The following is a 17126-nucleotide window of genomic DNA, read 5'->3' as shown; positions in this document are numbered from 1 at the left end:
GTTAATATCGCAGGCGGAGTGGAGGTGAAGCCAGTGGTGTGAATTATGTTTGTTTTTCCCGGGTAATAATCACACCATTATGTCGAAGCTGCTCTGTACCACAGTGTTAAATATTTTAAAGGTGTGTTAAATCCTGCAGCACCAAATGCCTGGGTTTTTAATAGAGGTGGTCATCTGTAGCGATGATGATTACTTCACCAGGAGTATGAAAAACCTCACAATCCAGCCAGTGCTATGATAAAACTCCAACACGGTTCTAATCATAAAACCAGCTTCCATTCAGATGAAGTCAGCCTGAGCTAAAACGCAAAGGGTTTCAATTTCTTCTATTCCAGAAAGTGCTGCTAAAGTTTGACTTTTGATTATTTGACTGCTTAACCACATTCATTTTATATATTTTAATTCCATTTTCATTAGTGGAACTGAAGTCTACATCTGTCTTTTCTCCGGCGGAGCACTTTGTTGAAAGTCGGCCCGTCACAACAGTCTTTTGCTTCTTCTATAGTCACAGCTTTAATACGCATCCCGCGGTTCAGGTTTCAGGTCTTTAAATCGAGAGTTGTGATGCTTTTAAAAAAGAAGGAAAACAGCCAAATTTCCCTTTTTACATAAAAAACTCTGATTCAGGACAACAGGGATTTGCTGGTTTAGCCCAAGCTAGGAAGAACTGGAAGTTTCTATAGGCTAACGCTAGCTAAGGGTAGCTAAAACTTTCCTTCTCTTGCTGTTAAGGTTTCATATTTTACATAAAATATGGAGCACTGCTGTTCTTCCAGGTGTCGTTATTCAAGCCGCAGCACTGATTGTTTGTCCCTCCCCCCTGCTGTGATTGGACAGGTGGTGACCCCGACCCGAGTGGGACAGTCCTACACTTATAGCCCCGGCCAACACAACCAGCAGGACCTCTATGACGTCCCACCCATGAGACCCCAGGGGGTAGGTGTCTCCTGTTCCACAGCACCTACAGTTCACCAGTGGGACCTGTACTGTCTGTACTGTATTTAAACCATCATATTAAGCAGCTGTTTTATTTTTGCTAACACGTCAACATCACAGGTGATAACATAGCTTTGTTCTCGACTGGTTTTTCCCAACAAAGAAATCAGAAGAATTTTTGGACTGTTCAAATTAGCTCATATTCTAAAAGAACACATTAGTCCTCAGGTATCATTTGAACTCTGGTGTTTATCTCATTTCCCCTCTCATGTTTCAGGTGTACGATATTCCTCCTGGTCAGATGTTCGCCGGTCAGCAAGCCGCTGCCAGGAACCAGGGGGTCTACGACGTCCCCCCCTCTCTGCTCGACCACAGGGCACAAGGCGTTTACGACATACCTTCCTCTTCACAAGGGGTAAGATAGATAGATAGATAGATAGATAGAGTACTTTATTCATCCCCGAAGGGAAATTAAGTTGTCATAGCAGCCGGTATATTTGAATACAACAAAATACAATACAATAGAATAAAATTAAAAATATTGAGGTAGAAAGAATAAAAAAAATAAAAAATAAAATAGAGAGAACCTTTCAGCAGCCAGGCCATCTCCCACAACACTGAGGGTACCCATCGTTTGTTTCAGTCAAATTAAAATGAATTCAGGAAGTAGCAGAGACGCTTATGTCCGGGGAAAATAGTTATTCTACGTTTATTGATACAGTTCCTAGTGTTTCTCTTAATTGTCTGCCATAAATGAATCATACATCAAATGTCTCATTGAAGGACATTCTTGTGGCTGCAGCGAATGAGAGCTCTGCCTGCCAGTGGAGTTTAACCAAAATTCCATTAGTATGGTTCTGTCTGAAATCTCCAACCGTGGATAAAAAGTCAAGGCCATAACTCTTCTCTTTCCAGACCCTCTAAGATTTCACCAGACTTCCAGAGCCGACCAGGCAGAGCGCCACCAGTTTGTTTGTAATAACCTGAAATATGCCGGGACCTGTTATTTGCGTCGTTCCTAATTACAGTTTTGGGGCGAGCCCGTCTAGCTGCTAAGAGCGTTTCAAGGCTGATGGAAATCACTTACTGGCCACCATTTTATTCACCTCGGTGCGCTTCCCAGAATGCTTTGTGTCCTGCACGCATACATACACACACACACTTTGCTCTGTCAAGCCCGTGGGAGGATTAATAGTTGTTTTACTCTGGTGCTGCTGCGTTAGAGAAAGGAATCAAATGCAGAAACTAAAGGGTTTCAAACGTTGTGTCTGCAGGAGCCAGAAGCTGTTTGACTCCCTCACGCTCTGACTGCAGTAATGCTGTACACACAGTATCCAGTTAGAACCCACATCCACTGTATTTGCACAGTAACCAGGTCACAGTCGACTGTTCTGTTCTGTCACGTAAAGCAGGGGTTTTCAACTGGTTTTGTCCCAGGGACCACCATTCTGACTAGAAAGTAATCCGCGGCCCACTGATGTGCCTACGCGCGCACGTGCCTAAGGAAGTTTTAACATTTGGTTTTCCATGTTGGTTTTAGTTAAAAACCTCAAACAAATCTAGATATATCTACTTAAAAACCTCAAACAAATCAAAGGTTGATTTTCAGTGCTTAAGAATTGAAAACAAAATTAAAATGCAGTTTGTAGTTGTACTGCATCTCAGAACCATATGTACATCAATATATAACGTTCATGACTTGAATGTACAGACATGTAGCTGACATGTTGAGAGAACGTTAAAGTTACGGTGATCACTAACAATCAACATAAACTGGGGCTACAACTGAAGAGGGAAGATGACAAAGTAATGCAGAATATGTCACAAATGATAATCATACAATATCACACAAACAATTGAGGCCTACTTAAGTTAAACCTCATGATCACCAGCACCTTTATATTATTTTAGACATATTTGTCTTATTTTAGATATTTTTCACGATATTCAAGAGTAATCTGGAAATGTGTTGAAATATCAAAGCAAATTTTGCGGACCCCCTGCAATGCTGTCGCGGACCACCAGGGAGCCGCGGACCCCCAGTTGAAAACCCCTGACGTAAAGGACAAAAGTGGCTCCTTCAAAACAAGAGACTGCAGCCCAAAAGAACAGAGGCTGAATGAAAGAGTCAATGCATTCGTATCAGATCATTCAGAGAAACTAGAAAGGCTGAGTAGTGGATCCCATATCTCAATAATCACATCGAAGTATCTCAGTACAGCACAACGTCATGTATGGACTGTTAATTGCAAAGAGACTGATTCTAATACTGCGGAAGTCAGAAACAGTGCCACTCTTCAAGACGTGGCTATCAGAACTTACCTCTCTATTACAGATGGAGAAAATCCGATACAGTTTGACAAACAATCTTAAACAATTCTACAAGATCTGGCAGCCGTTCTCAGACCACCTCGCTCAATTGTTGAACGTCGGCCCGTCACAACAGTCTTTTGCTTCTTCTATATTCACAGCTTTAATACGCATCCCGCGGTTCAGGTTTCAGGTCTTTAAATCGAGAGTTGTGATGCTTTTAAAAAGAAGGAAAACAGCCAAATTTCCCTTTACACTCTGATTCAGGACAACAGGGATTCGCTGGTTTAGCCCAAGCTAGGAAGAACTGGAAGCTTCTATAGGCTAACGTTAGCGAAGGGTAGCTAAAACTTTCAAACAATCTTAAACAATTCTACAAGATCTGGCAGCCGTTCTTAGACCACCTTGCTCAATTCGATGGAGATTTAGAACAGACTCACAATAGGCCACTCCCCTCTTTTTTTTGATGTACTTTGTATGCTAGTGATGCATCAATACATTTCATTGTCTTGAGCTGTACGCCCTGTTTGTTTGTTAGTTTTGTTTGTTTGTTTTTTTAGTTTTTTGTTCTGTTTCTATGCCTTTATTTTATTTTATTTCAAATGACCCTTTTTTTCTTTCTTTGTCTTTTCCTTTCATTTTGACATAATTTCTCACTTACTCCTAGTACTTGTCTGTTTGTACTTAATTATCTGAAAAAACCTAATAAACATATTGTAAAAAAAACAAAAACATATCTCAATAACAGCCCAACCAAACTTCACACACTGTTAGATATCAGAAATTGATCTAAAATAAATGAATCTCCTCCTCTTCCTCCTCAGGTCTACTCGGTTCCTCCCTGCAGGACCAACCCTGCCCTCCAGGAGGGAAACTACGACTTCCCTCAGCCTCTCAAACTCAAGCAGGAGGGCATCTACGACGTCCCCCCCCCCGCCCTCACCAAGCCAGCGCACAGCCCACAGTCCCACTACGACTTCCCCCCCAACGTGGAGCCTGCCGCCCACCACCAACACCAGAATGCCAACGGCAACGAGGGCATCTACGACGTGCCTCCGCCCGCCCTTCTGTCAGGAGCCGGGTCTCAGGACATCTACGACATCCCCCGGGGCAAGATGGCGTCCCAGCACAAGACCCCCCCCTCCGACAGAGACGGCAGCAAGGGCATCTACGACATGCCGGCTCAGGAGGTCCGAGCAGTCGGAGACGTGACGGACGGAGTGAACCGTCTGTCCTTCTCCAGCACGGGCAGCACCCGCAGCAGCATGTCCACGTCCTCGTCCTCCACGGGCTCCGGCTCCGAGGGACGCCTCCTGCTGGACGTGGACACGGGGGTGCAGAGGTTGTACCGCCTGCAGCAGGCCGTGGAGGCGTCGGTCTGGGCGTTGCACTCAATGGCAGCTTCCCCTCACTGGAGGACGTTTCCCTTCATGGAGCGGCACGCTAACGACGTGCGCACGGTGCTGGACCGGATCCGGGCGGCTCTGGGGGACTTCATCGTGTTCGGTCGGGGGGCCGCGGCCAACGCCACGGCCCTGTCGGACTCCAGCCTGCACAGCAAGCTGAGGCGGCAGCTGGTGCGCCTGGAGGACTCTCAGCAGATCCTCCTGCAGATCTACCAGGTCCTGGAGAACTGCAGCTGGGCCCTGAACGTGCTGGCCTCCTCCGGGAAGCACCACAACAAGAGCGACGACCTGGACCGCTTCGTCATGGTCTCCAGGGCCGTGCCCGACGACGCCAAGCCGCTGGCCTCCACCATCGGCAGCAACGCCGAGCTGCTGTTCAGGCCGTCGCACGCGGACGGGTCCTTCTCTAACGGGAGCACGCCTGACGAGAACCCGCTCCACCCGCTCACCTCTCCCTCCACCGATAACGACAACTATGGGGAGAAGACCAAGCCCTTCCCGGTTCCCTCCAGCCAGGACAAAGACAACATGAACAACAGTGAGAAGTGTGTGAAGAGCTGGATGGAGGACTACGACTACGTGCACCTGCAGGTAAATGCTGCATGAACACATCAAGTTAAAACCCCTCTGTTGATACATGTTAAGCGTGGAAGTTAGACATTTTAAAGTATACTCATATTGGGATAAATTGTCATATTTTTGTGATCACTTTATGTACATTATTTTCCACAGAAGCCTATTAGTGCTGCACCAGAAAAAGACAATAATCTTTTAGGTTATAAAGTGATATTGATCCAATTTTCTATTTATGTCGTGGCAGCAATAAGCTTCTGTACTTCTTTCTGTTTTCCTAAGTTTGTTGATTTGTTTTCAGTTAAGTATTTTGTGCAAACCAGCTTAAGTTCATTAGGGTTTCTAAGCTCATTGCTTTGTGGATTATTTTCCCGATGATATCAAAGCACAGACGTGTGTTTCTGACTCGCGTTTCACGAGTTAAAAGTCAAACCTGGTCGACAGGAGTGAGCTCCTCACACTTCTTGGTTTTCCTCCGCAGGGCAAAGAGGACTTTGAGCGTCAGCAGAAAGAGCTGCTGGAGAAAGAAAACATCATCAAACAGAGTCAAGTGCAGCTGGGACCAGAACAAGTGAGACTTTCTGTTTGTTTTCTCCGTCACAGACGTTGTTACGCTGATGAAGCCGCGAGCTCGAGTCTCGGGGCGAGTTCAGGGCGAGAGATTTCTCTGTTTGAGTTATTTTTGGAACCGGCGAATATGCTTTTGAAAAAATCATGAGTTGATGATCAGAGAGAGAGTTACTGATTCTGAGTTTTGATCTCAGCTTCTCGGAGCTCGTCCTCATCTGACTGTTCCCGTGATGAACCAGAGATGTGATTCATGCCGGCAGGGAAATAATCTGAGTCCTGTCGCCCTTCACAGATCAATCAGTTCAAGAAGCTGGAGCAGGAAGCCATCAAGCCCGTGGAGAACGACATCACCCAGTGGACGCCCCACCAGCACTTGCCTGTTCCCTCCCCCCCAGTGGCGCCCGCCCCAGACTCCTCCCCCTCCACCCTGTCCCCCTCCGCCCACATGTGCGCCCGCGACGGCCAGCTGCTCGGCTTCTACTCGGATCAGTGCGAGCAGCACTTCGTCACGCTGCTCAGCGCCGTCGACGCCTTCTTCGGCTGCGTCAGCGCCGGGCAGCCCCCCCGCATCTTCGTGGCGCACAGCAAGTTCGTCATCCTCAGCGCCCACAAACTGGTCTTCATCGGGGACACGCTGTCCCGACAGGCCTCCGCCCCCGAGGTGGCCAACAGGGTGATGAACTCCAGCAACGTGCTCTGTGACTTGTTAAAGACGGTGGTGACCGCGACCAAAACGGCCGCCTTGAACTACCCCAACACGCTCGCCATCCAGGAGATGGTGGACAGGGTCACCGACCTCTCACACCACTCGCAGCAGTTTAAAGAACAGTTGCTGCAAATGGCTCATTCATGATTTTAAACCATGTTGCTCCTGTACATTTCAAAACAGTCTCCATGTGGACATTAATCTACCATAAATATATATATTTACAGCATGCATATATATATATATATATATATAAACGTACATATATATGTATATATGCTCTTCATCTTCAGCTTGTTTGGATGTTGTAAATAGTCTGTTCTGTACATATTTGCTCTATTTTTGTGTAGATTGTTTTATATTATATATGTAGATGCAGTGTTGGTGTCTCTGTAGGATATGTGGACATTTTTCATAACATTCCCAGTTGCGTATTAAGAAGCACCTTATGAGATGTCCTGTTGTTGTTTTTTGTTTTCACCTGTAAAACGTCGTGGATGTGTGTTACTGCTGAGTGTGACAGTAAAGATCTCCTTGTAAAATCATGTTTAATGTCGATGTGTGTGTGTGGAGATTTACACAAAGTAAAAGATTGTTCTTAACCATGTGACTGTCTTTTCATTTCTGGCATAACTCGTTTGTTATAGTGAGAGGAAAAAGAGCCGAGTAGTTTAATAAGTATAAAGAAAGTGGTTATTATTGTTGTTTTATTTTAGGGAGATATTTTATTTACTCATATCTGCCAGTGATATATCCGATTTATTGGAGTTACATTTATTTTATGGTTAAAAATCACAATACATTTTCATGTTAATCCACTTCATCATTAACATTTAAACCAACAGCGTTATTTTTGCTGTTGCAACGAGCTGTTCCATAAGAACCTTCAATTGTAAAAGATGGAAAAATAACTAAAAAAAGAACATTAGAGTTAGTCTGGCAAAAACAGATTAATCTGGGATTTACTGGTCAGTGCGATGACAAACAATGAAATCAGTGTCACTATCAACAAAATGAAATTATACACTTGTGCCCTCATGTGCACTTGACCCCGGTTTTAACAATCTGTTTGATCCAACTTCCGCCGCCTCTCCCAGGAAACAGTAATTGTCAGTTCTGTGTAATGAGGTATTTTCCCTGCTGCTTTTAAAACATCTGGTAAAACGTCATAAACCTTAAACCCACAGTTTAACAAAGGCACACAGGCCGATTACTGAAGGAGCAGAGATGTGATTCCAAATGACTCACGTATGAGTACACTTATTATATCAAGTGTTATTATTGAATGCATCAGACAAAAGAAAGATAATTACTAGAGTGACTGAGTAGAGCACAAACATCTACCAAGGACCAAACAGTTCTCTTAAATTCAATCAAGCTTCGACAAATTTCAGTCTCCTAAACAAGATTGACATATTATTATTCCCTGAGAAATTTGTGAAAAAGGCCAGAAAACTCAAGATTAACAAATTTATTCAAAAATATTCCTGGTTCTGCCGCTTTAATGGATTCTTTTTTTAGCTTGTGTCTCATCATTCCACCAAATTCGATGTAATCTGTTGAGTAGTTTTTGTGTAACCTGGTTTACAAACAGACAAACCAAACAAAAAACACACGGGGTGAAAACATAACCTCTTTGGCAGAGGTAATAATAGTAAAGAGCTACATTTATAGATAATGAAATATCACTGTCACTGGTTTTAATCCAAAATCTTGTCAAACCCAATCCCCTCCCCCGTGGACCCCTACAGGATATTTCTGATTCAAGTCAGATCTGATCAGTCACTTGTTCCCTCTAGTCGTGAAAGGAGCTGAAAGACGAAGCTGAAAGGATTTCACATGAAGCGGCTGGAATACGGAGGCCGTGCCAAATAATTCCTCACTTTGTTGCAGAACATTAGATATGACACACGGAGAATAATGAGGGGCAAGCAAAGGACGACACGCCGCTATACATGTTCTCTGGACCGTGAGAAACGTGTCTTTCCGAGCGACACTATCAGCTGCAGCACATTCTCTCTGCTTCCAAGTGGAGGGAATTGATAAAATGTCCAGAACGACTGCTCGTCCTCTGCAACAGGGAAACAAACAACCTTTGTGTTTTCTCCTCATCCTCTCCCTCTCTCCCTCTCTCTCTCACTTTAATCTGAGTGAAATATAGTGTGACCCTGTGGAGAGGCGGCTCTGTGGATAGAGAGATGGGCCTGCGTGAGGAAGAGAAGCCCATGACTACTTCCTCCCCCCCCCTTTCAGCTCCCAATCAGAAAATCTCATTAAACATCCTACAAGCTCACACAGGCTGGCACTTACAAGCAATCTAAGTGTTTTTATTATTCACTGCATTCCTCCCAGGGCTCTCCGGGGAGATAAGTACGAAAGGAATTTGCAGTGGAAAGACTTCTTTAAAAAAAGAAGACAGACGGTAAATCAGGAGACGTCAGATCCACCTTAAAGGTCCGTCTCTGTTAATCTGGCCGACAAAGGCAGGAAGCAGCAGCAGCAGCAGCAGCAGTGCACTTTAAAAGAGAATAAAAGGCATTGAAAGTTTTCAGGCTCACTTGCAAACAGACAGTCAGGTAACAGAGCTGTCGTCTCACAGCTGAAGAATCTCATTAGCTCTGCAGGGACTCGGTCATAAACTTTGACTGGTGGGAGGAGCAGCTTCATAGCAACCTGATGATTGTTGGATTGAATGATCGCGTTGACTCGTTTCACTCGATAAGAAAAAAGACTTTAAACCTCCATAGAGAAAAGGCAGGGATTGGGATTCATCCTCAGGAGACTATGAAACTGGATAAGTTCAACTTTTCCATGCTAGTAGCACTACATCCTATGGGCATAGGGTTGCAAAATTCCGGGAATATTCAAAGTTGGAAACTTTCCATGGGAATTAACGGGAATTAACGGGAATATACGGGAATATACGGGAATAAACGGGAAATGTTGTGGGTAATTTATACTAACTGTATTTACCTTGTCATATACAGACATAAATATAAACATTTTGTTTTGTTATAAGTTGATATGAGCCCTGAGGAAACTTTGGGCACTTGACTATATGCTTCTGCATCGTTGTGTCATTCTTAACATAGGTCTTTGCACAGTATTTGCAAATGTACACAGCCTTTCCTTCTACATTGGATGGGGTGAAATGTCTCATTGTTCTGTAGAATAAGATGAGAAAAAAGTTTGTAAAAAAACACTAATGCAATGCCAGAGATATAAATAGTTAGCCAAACAATTGCAATCGTCTGTAAACATATTTTACAATTGATGGATAAATGAATGGAAATAGGCTAGATGAACAGATGAACAATCCTCAATAAGCATGCTAATACATTTTCACCAGTAATATCATGGAAACTTACCTGACTAGTCCTGCACTCTACAGCAGGCCTCAATAGCCCTGCTGTAGAGTGAAGGATGCTGGGAGTTATCTGTGCATGTGATGGAAGAATGCACAGTGGAGGGTTGAAATTCAACGTGCAGCGTGTGATGCATTCGATACATCTTTAAAATAGAGTTTTGTATGATGTTTTTATTGCTCAGCGTTTAATTTGCGTATTTATTTTTTTTTCAAAATTCCCGAGCTTAACTTCCCATGGAAAGTTTCCGGAAAGTTTCCGGAAATTTACCGGAAACTTTCCGCCCCTTTGCAACCCTATATGGGCACCATGAATATAACTGCGACCATTCACAGAAGTTTAGAGCTCTTCACAATCATGATTTGATTTGGACGCTCCCTCCTTAAGTAATCTGGAATAATTGTATTAACGAGAGACTTTTCAGTTCCAACAAAGGGCTTTAGGCATTACATTTAGTTTCACCTTTAGCTGCCGTAACACTTACTCTCAGTTTGTTCTGCCTTTGCAGGGCAGTAATAATGTCAGGACATCTCGTGGCTCTAAACCAGTGAGAAGAATTGCTTTTGGCTGAAGTAAATGCCGGAGACCTGGGGAGAGATTGATGAATCAAGGAGTTATTTTAACTCTGGCAGCTTTAATAGATCCACCAGGGCCAGAACACACAGTCCTGGACCCAAACAGCTGCAGAAGCTTCGGTGTGTATCCCGTCACCGGGGGCATCGTGCCCAACATCTCATTAACGACTGTCTTTGGTTGACCACAATTCCATAACTACGCAAGGTGCTGCACAGCCAAGCAGCATTTTGCTCAATCCCCTGGAGAGGTTTGTCTCCGAGCTGCCCGATGAGATACTGTCTAGTCAAGCAGAGAAACTGCAAACAGGTACTGGACTGCTGAGATGGAAATTTGCAGTGAAAGCACCTGTAATCAAAACCTCAGCTGTTCACCTGTCTGTCGAGTGAGCAAACACGGGAGAAGGTCATCAGAGCGATAACGTTCTTCACCTACAAGCCAGAAACTAGGCTCTCGTTATAAACACATATATAAAGTAAGAGTTGGAGGAGAGCTGGCGAGTCTATGTCATTTCCTTGGCTTACCACAATCATTTCCTGTAAAGTATTTGCAGGCTCTGAAATTACAGCTTGGTAGCTCAGTGGGGCCTCGAGAAGGCCCCAGCTGCAGGCAGAGCTGAAGCCAGCCGGATCGGGGGGGGGGAGCGGTGGCATCTTCAGTATGAATCAAACTTGAGGCGAAGGTTTGCCTCATGAAGGCAGTTTACTGTAAGGGTGGTTTCTTAATTGTCTGCATCTGTTCCCACTGAGTGACGGACGCAGGAGCTTCTGGACGAGTGGATTCTCAACATTCGAGTCATACCACAGTGAAGTGTCTCCGTTGCTGCACTCGGAATAACCCCGATCTATTCCTTATTTACATTTGATTGGGTAGAAGCAGCAATACCACAGTGGAGACAAATAAATTGATCACCAGACACGAAGTCGAGGGGTAAAGGGGTGAAGGGTCTGTTGGGAAACAGAGTCTGTACAAAGAGATCTGAATCTGTAATGAGTGGAATTCCTCGACAAGGGATCAATAAAGTGTTATCTATTCTTTTCTTAGCTTAGCTTATAGGATAGGCCTACTAAACCACCTGACTTAGGTGTGTTAGCACAGGCTAGCTCCAGTTAGCATGCTAAAACAAGTGCTTATTCCTTTTCCGGCTGTTGTACGTTTAACACAAGTTATTAGTGAATTAATCCGTTTGAATTTTAAACCATTTTAAAATGGTTTTACTGCTTATTTAGTGAGTCTAAGCTGCTCACTCACCTGAGAACAATAACAGGAAGTTACGGTCTTTAACGCGTCAGGTGTTCTGGTGATTTCGCGCCATCCTGACATCGTAGTAAACATAATTCATTCAGTGTCAGGAGAGTTCCTGAACATTAACTTTATGAACTTCAATTCAAAAGGTGAGGTTATTCAAATAAATACATAAATAAATGCATATTGTTTGACTATGTTTTTACAGACCGGTACAAAAACAACTAAAAAGAGACACAAAATCACTAGAAAGAGACACAAAATCACTTCTAATAAATCAAAATCAACAAGAAAGAGACACAAATGGTAAACAGAAACACAAATTACTACAAGGAGACACAAAATCCCAACTAATAGTTAGACAACAACTGAAAAGATCAACAAAATGTCCACAAAGAGAAAGGTCTCAGTATATTTGAGTTCTGGGAGTGACAGGCCGACTGTCAATTTTCTATAATTCCTCCATGTTTAGAAATACATACTTACAAGTTAAAGGTCCTGCATTTAAGATTTTATGAGACCAGAAAAAGTATATAATCATCCCCGTCAAAATATATTTTAAGTTTCAAACCCCAGATTCTCGCCGTGTTCTTTGCTGCTCAAAATGCAAACTGCTGCAGAGAGAGGAAAAGTTGTGTCGCAGTCGTGAGAGAAATTCTCATTTGAGTTTCAAAAGAGCTGACTGACCCAGAAAAAGGTTTCAAAACCACAAGCTGCAGTGAAATTCAAATCAGTTGAACTTTAAAAAGAGTCAACCTCTTACTCTACCCCCACGAATACTAAGCGTTTTAGAATAATCTGCAACTCGAGAAAACATAGTCTTTATTACAACGGGGGGGGGGGGGTACCGTTAGCTTTCCGATTTCTGCAGCATGTTTGCAGCCACAATCGTTGCGTTAGGTACGAGCAGTTTAGGAATAAGCTAATGACCCTCGGGGGTGAAATGCATTAAGCCTTGTCAGAGAATAAAATGGTCTTTTAAAGCTCGGCAGACTCGGTATAGATTATACACACAGAAGATTAATTCTCTGCTCCGAGGTCTGGAACAGTAATTTATGGCAGCTATTAGAAATCAGACAGCAGAGAGAGATTTCACTGGAGTCGGTGCTTATTTCTTTTATCGTTTAGTTTTTTACTTTGGTAACTTTTAGAGTCTGTTTTTGTCTATAAATTCCCCTTAAAATTAAAACAGCTGCCCTGTTTGAAAAAAACATGTCATTAACTTTACTCTGATCAAAACATGTGGGCAACATAAAACTAATTTAATATACTTTTTATTATCTCTAATGGTTAATTGGAATCAGATCTGTGGAACAAAATGAGAAAGTCTTTAGGCAATGGACAGTGGGGTAAACAGCTCAATATAAACCTATTGGAAATATATAAATATTAATTATTATAAGAGTACAAGTACCTCAAAACTGTATTTAAGTACAGAACATTTACTTGGAGAAAGGTAATAAGTTGCTTCCCCCCTAGTTCTCACAAATACTCACCTTCAGGCTCAGGTGCGTTTGAATGTTGTTTTCTATTAGTGCGATACTGCCCCCCTGTGGTCAAACTGTAGAAGGACGTGAGGGAGCAGAGGCTTCTAAAGCAAATTAGGTTTAAAAAGTTGTTGTTCCACGTCATCAGTCGGTACCAGCTACAAACTATATTATTTATGGAAATCTCAGGTGAAGGTCAATCGACTCATCATTCCAGTTGTAATAATTCATTTTTTTAATGAACTTACATGTGTATACACAGAATGATTGTGTCTCTATCTGCATGACTCTTGTATTAAAGAAAACAGGACAGGCCTCAGTATATTCATGGCGGTTTTTATTTGAAGCTACAGCTCCTCTGAAGAAAAACAATTATAATCATCGCTGATAAGAAGGTGCAAGAGTAACGTTGTACCTGGAGGGAATATGGAGCAGGCGCTGGTCAGCTTGGACTCGCCATGTAATGAGCACTAAGTGACTGCTGGAGGCCGGGGGACAAACAGTGGATGCCAATCGAGACAGGCACTGGTACAGGCCGAGGCACAGGGAGCGGGAGGAGGGTTCAGACTCTCTTCTCCGAGACGTCAGCTAACTATGATCGTAGCAGCTTCTAAAACACCGACTGTCTCTTCCTTGAAACGTTCTCCTGACTCTTCGAGTATAAACGTGTAAAAAGGGGGCGAAGGAGAAGTTGCAAGGAACAGGTCACATTTCACATTTTTACTGAAACGAAACCAGGTCATTTGTCGGCTTTGGGCATCGTCTGCTGCACGAGACAGTTTCCACCATAACAACAGCGTGTGTGAACATTCCTGTCATTGCTCTCTCTCTGTTGTAAATAAAGTTGTCAGTTGTACATATAACAATTTCAGTTTAAACCTTCAGTTTGTTCTCGTTGAAATGATGCGGACGAACTCAGCGTTGACAGTTTTTTTCTGCCAACATCTGCTAAAAATACACGATTTACAACATGTACGCAGGAGAATGAATCCATCTCTCTTTGTGTGTGTGTGTGTGTTGGAGCAGCTTCACCCCCCCCAGAGGCAGGAAGCAGCGTGGGAGCTGGTGAACGCCGGCCGGCTCTACCCCAGGATGACAGTGGGACAGAGTGGAACCCCCGGTGTCACTGCTCAGTACACAAACATACCAACAGGGGACATACAGAGATGGACAGCAATGTACATTAATGGCTTTTCCCTTTGAAACCAGAAGTTCTTCCTGGTTGGTTTAAAGTGTCCTGGTGAGGTGGGGCGGGGGGGGGAGTAGTGTAGAGTGCAGGGTTGTCGGGCGGGAGGGGGGGAGGATCTTTGATGATCCCACGGTGGCGTCTGTAGCATCAGGGTGAGAGCGGGTTCTGGTGCAGAGACATGGCGCCCGTCACGGGGGTGGATCTACGAAGTGCTTTCTGGAGCGGCGACTCTTTGGCGTGACGTCCGGGGTCGGTTTCGAGCCGTGGCGCTCGCCGGGCGCTCGCTCTTGGGTTCGGACGGTTGGGTTTCGGCCGGCGGGGTGCTAGCGTCGCCGACAAGCTCACGCAGGAACTTGAACTTGGATAAGAAGAGCTGCCAGACTACATACCAACCTGGGGGGAGGGAGAGAGAGAGAGAGAGAGAGAGAGAGAGAGAGAGATTTTAGAGGAGAGAAAAGCTGAAAGTGTTGTGTTACCCAAAGCATTGTGTGTTTTCCATCTCTCCCGTGTTCTTACTCGAACTGATTTCCTGAATCAAACCCAGACAGGAGGGAGAGAATGGAAACTACAGAGTGCTCTTTGTTTTACACTGAAAACATGTTTTTTAAATTCACGTCATTTCCAAGAAAACCTACGGCACAGTGCGGTGAAAACGCTGACGTCATTTGTGTTCACCGACACCAAATTATGGGGTTTTTGCCAAATGTGAGTTAAAAAGATGTGTCATAGATTAAGTGTCTCCACATTCTCCCGATATTTAGAAATAAAAACAAAAACATCCTGGATAAATAACGCCTTTGAATTATCCGCAGTAGGGATGGAGGTCTCAACTTTCAATCATGATGTTCATCCCATCTTATACTCTCTCATACTCTCTGTATATTCTTTGTATATATAAGTCTAGACATATTTATTCATGTTATTATTATTATTATTATATTTATTATTATTATTATATATATGTTGCTGCCATTATTACTATATACTGCTATTATATTGGTTTAATTACTATCATTTATAAATATATATTATGTTATATTATATACTATATATACTGTACTATTTTTATATACTGTCTAACAATAACATTACCATCATATCATCAGTACTATTACCATCATCTTGCCACTGCACCTTATCTACCTATTTATCTTGTGTTTCTGTTTTTATTCTTTCTACCACAATATTTTTATTTTATTCTTTTGTATTGTATTTTATTGTTTTCAAATATACCGGCTGCTATGACGACTTAATTTCCCTTCGGGGATGAATAAAGTAATCTATCTATCTATCTATCTATCTATTTAGAAATAAAAACCAAAACATCCTGGATTAAAATGCAGCCATCTCCGCAGTAGGGATGGAGGTCTCAACTGTCAATCATGATGTTTCACCCCATCTTTATAGAAACTAATTAAAACCAAACTTTGAGAAACATGTATTTGACTTAGTTTTGTCCAGATCTAAAGTGCAGCCAGCCACCGGGGAGCGATCCAGATGTTTTTGCTTCACTTTTTGGGGAGTGGTCCTGTCGTCCATCTTTGTAAAACAGTGTCAACACTTGTGGACGGACGTTAAAACCAGGTCATAAAGAAACATCTTCAGCTGCAAGAAGAAACAGGAACTGACGTCAACTGACTAACAAAAATACCACAAATGATATTATCTCCCCAGTCTGGAACTGGCTCATGTCTTCTTCTAGTTTGTGATGAGGAAGAAGAGGAAGAGTGAAAGAGATGGTGAAGGAGCAACCTCCTGACTCCTGCTGGGCACACGATATAAATAGAAACCTGTCCAAGACACTTAATACACCGATCTGTCATGAGGCCACAGGAAAAGGAGCAGTTCCACATTTTTGTTTTTTGGAAAACTGTTTGTATTTCATTAAATTCACAGCAGCTGTTTCAGTTTAAAGTCACGCAAATCACACGTGTTGACTCCACCACACAACACTCGTTAAAGGTCATGTGTGTGTGTGTTGTGTGTCATGTTTAAACTCACCGATAAACATGAAGAGCAGCCCACAGACCAGTGTGGCCACTATGACCAGCAGCGTGAGCCCGACACTTTGCCACATCTTAGCCGGACTCCTGACATCAAACTCCGGGGACGGTGGCGTGTGTGTGTTGATATCAGCTCCAACAAAACAACAACAACAACAGCACCGCCTGGCAGCTAAGCTAATAGGCTAGCTAACCGAAACAAACCGCAGCGCATCGCTAACCTCACACACCAGCGGGTTAGCTAGCGTGTAGCTAGCGAGTTAGCTAGCCGGGCTGGGCGAACTGAGCCCCCCGGTGAAGCGACCTCAAACCCGGATAAGACTGTTAGCTTGTGTTAGCATGTGTTAGCATGAGCTAGCTAACGTTAGCCGCTGTCATCAGGTGCAAGTGGCTCTTCTGTGAACTACATCACTGCAGCCTGCTTGTTAGCTAGCATTAGCCACACGCAGCTAAACAGGCGTCATGAAGTCAGACTGCGGCTGCGCAAGGCCCAGTTGACTTCTGGGTAATGTAGTCCGTCGCAGTTTATGCTCCTCCTCCTTCTGCTACTTATTATAATAACAACAATACTAATAATATATCATGTTTATATACAAAGTGCACAAAAGTAATTTTTTTAATTATTATATTAAAACCAGATTGTTATTATATTATTATTACTAATTATTATAAAGAAGCACCATACATTGATAATAACAATTGATAATAATAAATTAACCTAAATCCTCGGTAATCCAATTGAAGTGATTAGTGTACTAGTGAC

General features: G+C 43.2%; 2 protein-coding genes across 2 annotated transcripts in view; one reads left to right on the top strand and one right to left on the bottom strand.

Moving 5' to 3' along the window:
* Positions 1–7108, top strand: part of nedd9 (neural precursor cell expressed, developmentally down-regulated 9) — a 30053-nt gene extending 22945 nt beyond the window's left edge. Inside the window, exons 3-7 of the mRNA XM_061092952.1 lie at positions 838–936; positions 1214–1351; positions 4071–5243; positions 5707–5796; positions 6088–7108. Of these exons, the coding sequence (XP_060948935.1) occupies positions 838–936; positions 1214–1351; positions 4071–5243; positions 5707–5796; positions 6088–6648 (2061 nt within the window). The 3' untranslated portion in view covers positions 6649–7108. The remainder of the gene's footprint in view (positions 1–837; positions 937–1213; positions 1352–4070; positions 5244–5706; positions 5797–6087) is intronic.
* Positions 7109–13491: 6383 nt separating this feature from the next.
* smim13 (small integral membrane protein 13) lies at positions 13492–16831 on the bottom strand. Its single transcript, XM_061093018.1, has 2 exons — positions 16362–16831; positions 13492–14753 (listed from the first exon to the last, which is right to left on the bottom strand). The coding sequence occupies exons 1-2, from the start codon at positions 16435–16437 to the stop codon at positions 14563–14565; spliced, it is 267 nt and encodes an 88-aa protein (XP_060949001.1). The 5' UTR covers positions 16438–16831; the 3' UTR covers positions 13492–14562.
* Positions 16832–17126: the final 295 nt, after the last annotated feature.

The sequence above is a fragment of the Limanda limanda genome, chromosome 19, assembly GCF_963576545.1.
Source record: "Limanda limanda chromosome 19, fLimLim1.1, whole genome shotgun sequence".
NCBI classification, from domain to species: Eukaryota; Metazoa; Chordata; class Actinopteri; order Pleuronectiformes; family Pleuronectidae; genus Limanda; species Limanda limanda.
The sequence above is the reverse complement of the archived record's forward strand: the minus strand, read 5'-3'. Positions and strand labels throughout refer to the sequence as shown.